The sequence below is a fragment of the Aptenodytes forsteri genome, unplaced genomic scaffold (assembly GCF_000699145.1).
Source record: "Aptenodytes forsteri isolate BGI_AS27 unplaced genomic scaffold, ASM69914v1 Scaffold670, whole genome shotgun sequence".
NCBI lineage: Eukaryota > Metazoa > Chordata > Aves > Sphenisciformes > Spheniscidae > Aptenodytes > Aptenodytes forsteri.
In genome coordinates, this window is record NW_008794594.1 from 90,404 (window position 1) to 95,142 (window position 4,739).

The following is a 4,739-nucleotide window of genomic DNA, read 5'->3' on the forward strand; positions in this document are numbered from 1 at the left end:
GAGCAGTAGTCTTTATGAAGTTAAAAGCTGGAGGTTCCTCCTATGCAGTCCGTGGCTTTGTCACACACTCAGAGCTAGCCTGCACAGCAAGGAGGTCTGTAAGGGAATTTTCCCCTAAAATTTTCATCAAGGGAAATTAGCAAGCCCTGGGATTTTTTCAATGTAAGAAACGAAAATCAAAAATCCTTGTTTTGTACTTTTTTCCCCACCAAAAGAAGCAACAACAAACCTGTGACATAAGGGAAATTAGCAAGCCCTGGGATTTTTTCAATGTAAGAAACGAAAATCAAAAATCCTTGTTTTGTACTTTTTTCCCCACCAAAAGAAGCAACAACAAACCTGTGACAGTAAATTAATAACCTTCCCAGATTCCTGCATTTAAAAGAGTGAAAAGCCACTACCATTTTCCACACACCTGCTGTCCCAATGGCAGCCCCTGCCGCATGGCCGCCCCTGTGAGGAGGACAGAGCTCGTGGCGAAGCACCTACGCGGGGCCCTGGTGGTTAGTCCAGTTCAGCTGCCCACATGTGGGGAAGGGAGGGGGAAATGTCTCAGAGACGATCCCCTGCGTAGGCACCCTCTCCCGTTTGGTAGTGAGAGGCCGGGAAAACCCTTTTTTTGGGGTGTGAGGGTGAATATCTGCTGCCCTCAGGCCCCCCCGGGTGGGGGAGGGGCGCTGCCACCCCTCACCTCAGGGCCCAGTGGTGCCTCAGACCGGAGGAACATGGCGGAGGGAGGCCTGTAGGCCTCACCCTGGGGGCGGCAAGGAGGGTCGGCATCTGCCTCAGCCACCTGCTCCCTTCTGGGCCCTCCTGCCCTCCGCCCCATGGCCGTCGCGGTCTTTTGCAATGTCTGCTTCTGTGAGCCCTGCAAGCCCGCCCCACGGTTCAGCCTCACAAGCTGCGGCCATGTTATCTGTGAGATCTGCCTCCAGAAAGGTAATGGCTGCTGCAGACATGGGCGGCTCGGCCCTCTGCTTCAGTGGGTCAGGCAGTGCCAGTGTGCACACGTTTACCTTAACTGTTAGCATTTCTGACTCACTGTGGAAAAAAGAAAGGCCTGAGCATTGCTTTTAGTCAGACTAATGTTATTGATAAACCTTTTCAATTCTTGCTGTTGTTTTTCTTTAAATAGTAAAAAACCACCTGTGTCTGCTGCCAGATGAATCTGGCTGGAGGAATGTGGCTTTGAGAACAAGCCTTAGACACTGAAAACTGGAGGCTTTAATAAAAGTTGATTCTGGATACTTATGATCCATGATTGCATTGTAAAAAAAATAAGATGGCATTCTGTTCTGTCTAATTTTGGAAAGGGCATGCTTTTTCATTAGTGAAAGAGCAATTTGAAAACATAGGATTTGTTTAGGGCAGGTTTTGACAATAGTCTTAAGACATTTTTAATCTCAGTATTGTCACTGAAACACTAGAAAATTTTCAGCAGCATTAGGAGAATTGGAGGTGATGTTTTGGAGCTTTTCTGTGTTGTATGCAATTCCTGAGTCGTATTCTGGGAATCCTGTGATGTGCTTAGGTGAAGATCTGTGGAAACGACATAGCGGAATAAGGAGGTTGCTTTTTCAAAAGAAAAAAATAGCAGAGAGACATCAATGTTTTTCCCTTTGAGGTCATGCTAAATGCCCTGGCTTTTGTTAGAGCACACAGAAATAAATAATCGATCTGTATTTCAGAATTAAAAACTTTTGACTAAAAGTTTTCACAAGGTTGCTGTTGAGAGGATCATAAAATGCAGCCTCTAAATACAACTTGCAGGCTCCTAGAACCTGAACAACAGCTTTCCTTTCTGCTGTTAATATTTTTTGGCAGAAAAAACCCTGAGACATTATATATTTTTTTTTCTGTGAATTCAATAATAATGATAATATCAGGTTTAAAATGTATTTACTCTTTAAAGATGTTTTATAAACATTGATCTTTAGAATCCTTAGAAAGGAAGCAGCTATTAAGATTATAAATTATAAATATTGTAGTCATATGCATTTACTGGAAATATTTGTTAATATCTCTGCAAATAATCAAAGAGACATTTTAAAAAATGATAAAGTTTTAAAAAGTGATGTGATGAATTTTTCACTGGAAAAGTTCACAAGGTAAAATTATTAATTCTTTGAAGTTAAGGTTTCATATAGTTTATCGAGAGAGACAGACTGGGCCCCAATCTAAAAAGTCATATATCTGGTTGACTCTAACTCATTAGTGCACTTAAGCATATGTTTGATTAAACCAGGCAAGTAGTCCTATTTAAATCAAAGGAACTAAAAGTCACCTGCATTCAGTGACACTAATGATATTCATAAAATCATTTACATGAATGCTTATTTGCAGAAGTAAGACCTGATGACATTCACACACATTTTCCCTGTGCAGCTGTGTGTAATGGTTATAGAATCAAATTCTTTATTCATGTTTATTTTCATTTCTTGTATAACCTTCAGATTCCTCCCACAAGCTCCAAACAAAGGTTTAGGCATCAAATTCCATTAAAAACTTACTCAATATGTATTGAGTTTGATGTATATTTTAAATGTCTTTACCTTACAGGCAAAAAAGATGAATGTTTGATCTGTAGAACTCCTTGTCGTACATTATTCCTTTCAAAACAGGTAAATGAAGCTTTAGTATTGCTGTATTACATTAATCTGTAGTTTGCTTAACAGCTAAATTGTTTACATTACAAAATACTTCCCTTTTGTTTGCCAACTATGACATGAATACTGATGTTATGTTGGTAGACTTAGATACTTAGGCACTATACAGCTTTTAGTTTTATGGATTTCTCCAAATAAAAGCCTACGGAGACTCTTTAGGTGTTCAGATTCTGCTGGACTGTAAATCACTCCAACCTTTTCAAGAAACATGACTGGCTACTGTGTAACATCAGTGACTACTTTCAAAATGTAGAAAAATGTTTATTGGCTTTGGCATTTGTACATCAGAGAAAGTGGACTGTAATGAATTATTTCATGTAATGGACTGAATCAAAAGTCTGCATGGCAGCACATCAATGTTTTCAAGTGTATTGGGTTTATTTCTCCATTTTCTCTTAAGCTTAACTGTTTTCCTTATGGCCATGTGATTAAGCGAGGATCTGAAATATTGTGGGAATTCTTGTTATTCACTAGAGAATGAATAGCTTTTAATTCCCTTTCTTGAGAAATCGTTAGAAAGATTTAATTTTCCCATTTCTCCCAGGAACAATCTTCTCCTTAGCTGATTTCATAAATGGGTTGTGAAAACATTTCTATTTTCCTAGACTGATGCCTACCTAAGAGACAAGCCTGCCTCACAGTGATAGAAGAAAAATACTATGAGCATTCAATACAGCTAACACATAAAGTCCTACAAGGCTATAAGGCAATCATGAAATAGAGGACAATTTGGGACTAACCCTGAAGTGGTGACCTTGAAGGAGGGCATGATTTCTCTAGATATGTTTAAAACTGAGATGATGTGTATCTAAATACAGAAATCTCTACCTCTACATACTGTATCTAAAATATAAAAAACTGTTACACTATATTTCATGTTTGTAACCATAGAATCTTGTGGAACTGAAACAGGGTGAAAAAGACAATGCTACCAAAAATAAAAAATTACAGCAAAACAACAGAATGCAAACATAAATACAAAGGAACAATGCATACAGTAATCAAATAAAAAAAACCCCAAAGCCCTTCATAAAAATTCTAGAGGAGGTATTTTAATAAGCTTTCAATATCAGCCTACCCTGGCTGCAAGTTTTGTTATTAATTTCTGTCACAGAATAATTTAGGTTGTCAGGGATCTCTGGAGGTCATCTTGTCCAACACCTTGCTCAAAACAAAGCTAATTTTGATGTTAGATCAGTCTTAAATTGCAGCATTTCAACAGAACTTGATAATTTGCTTCAAAAATACTGAAGGAATTTAAAAATGCAGTGATTGGGATACTAACAAAAATATTAGATGTTTCATTAGAAACTGCCACTGCTCTGGAGGACTGGAAGGAAGCAAATTACCATATTCTTTAAAAAAGACATTAATGATGATTGCTTAACCTTGATTAAGAACAGATAAAATGATTGGAATGATAATTAAAGATGCATATAAAAAAGTCATGGCTCTATAATTCAGGAACCTGAGTGGAAATATACCTGGTAACCTTTATCAGCTTGATGCTATGGAAGAATTCCCAATGAGTAGGAGGTCCTATAAATGTGTTAAAACTCCTCATTAAATTGTATATTGGGGCAATCAACATCTACACATTAAATATTCTCATCTTTACAGTGATGCATGCTTGTCATCTTTATATCTTCCTTCTACGTCTCATGATCCCCACTTGCTTTTTCCCAGAGGATGGTTAAGTGTTACGATGAATCAGAATCTTGCTGTTCATTATTTCAGAATATCATGTTAACATCTGCTACTCCTCCATGGAACAGATAAAATATAAAGTGTTCTACAAATCTTTATTTTAAAGAGTTTTTAAAGCAGCAACGAAGCTGGTTGGCTTTTATTTTTCTCAGATCTGATGGGTTCTTAAACCAAGGTCATTGCTTTGTTAGGACTCTAAATAGGTTTCTAGAGCTTGCCTCCGATGAATACATTTTAAAGATGCCAAATGTATTTTTATGAATACATTAATTTTTCTAGGTGAAATTTTATTGTCTTGTTTGTATTTTCTTTACCTAAATACCATAGATAGGATAGACTGTGTTGTCTATCTGCTTTTCTCTTTCT

The 4,739-nt window shown here is 37.7% G+C and overlaps 1 protein-coding gene across 1 annotated transcript in view; it reads left to right on the forward strand.

The window, feature by feature from the left end:
• Nucleotides 1-827: 827 nt before the first annotated feature.
• RNF212 (ring finger protein 212) overlaps nt 828-4,739 on the forward strand; it is a 24,240-nt gene continuing 20,328 nt past the window's right edge. The window contains exons 1-2 of the mRNA XM_009272631.1: nt 828-939; nt 2,560-2,621. Coding sequence (XP_009270906.1) covers nt 828-939; nt 2,560-2,621 — 174 coding nt within the window. The remainder of the gene's footprint in view (nt 940-2,559; nt 2,622-4,739) is intronic.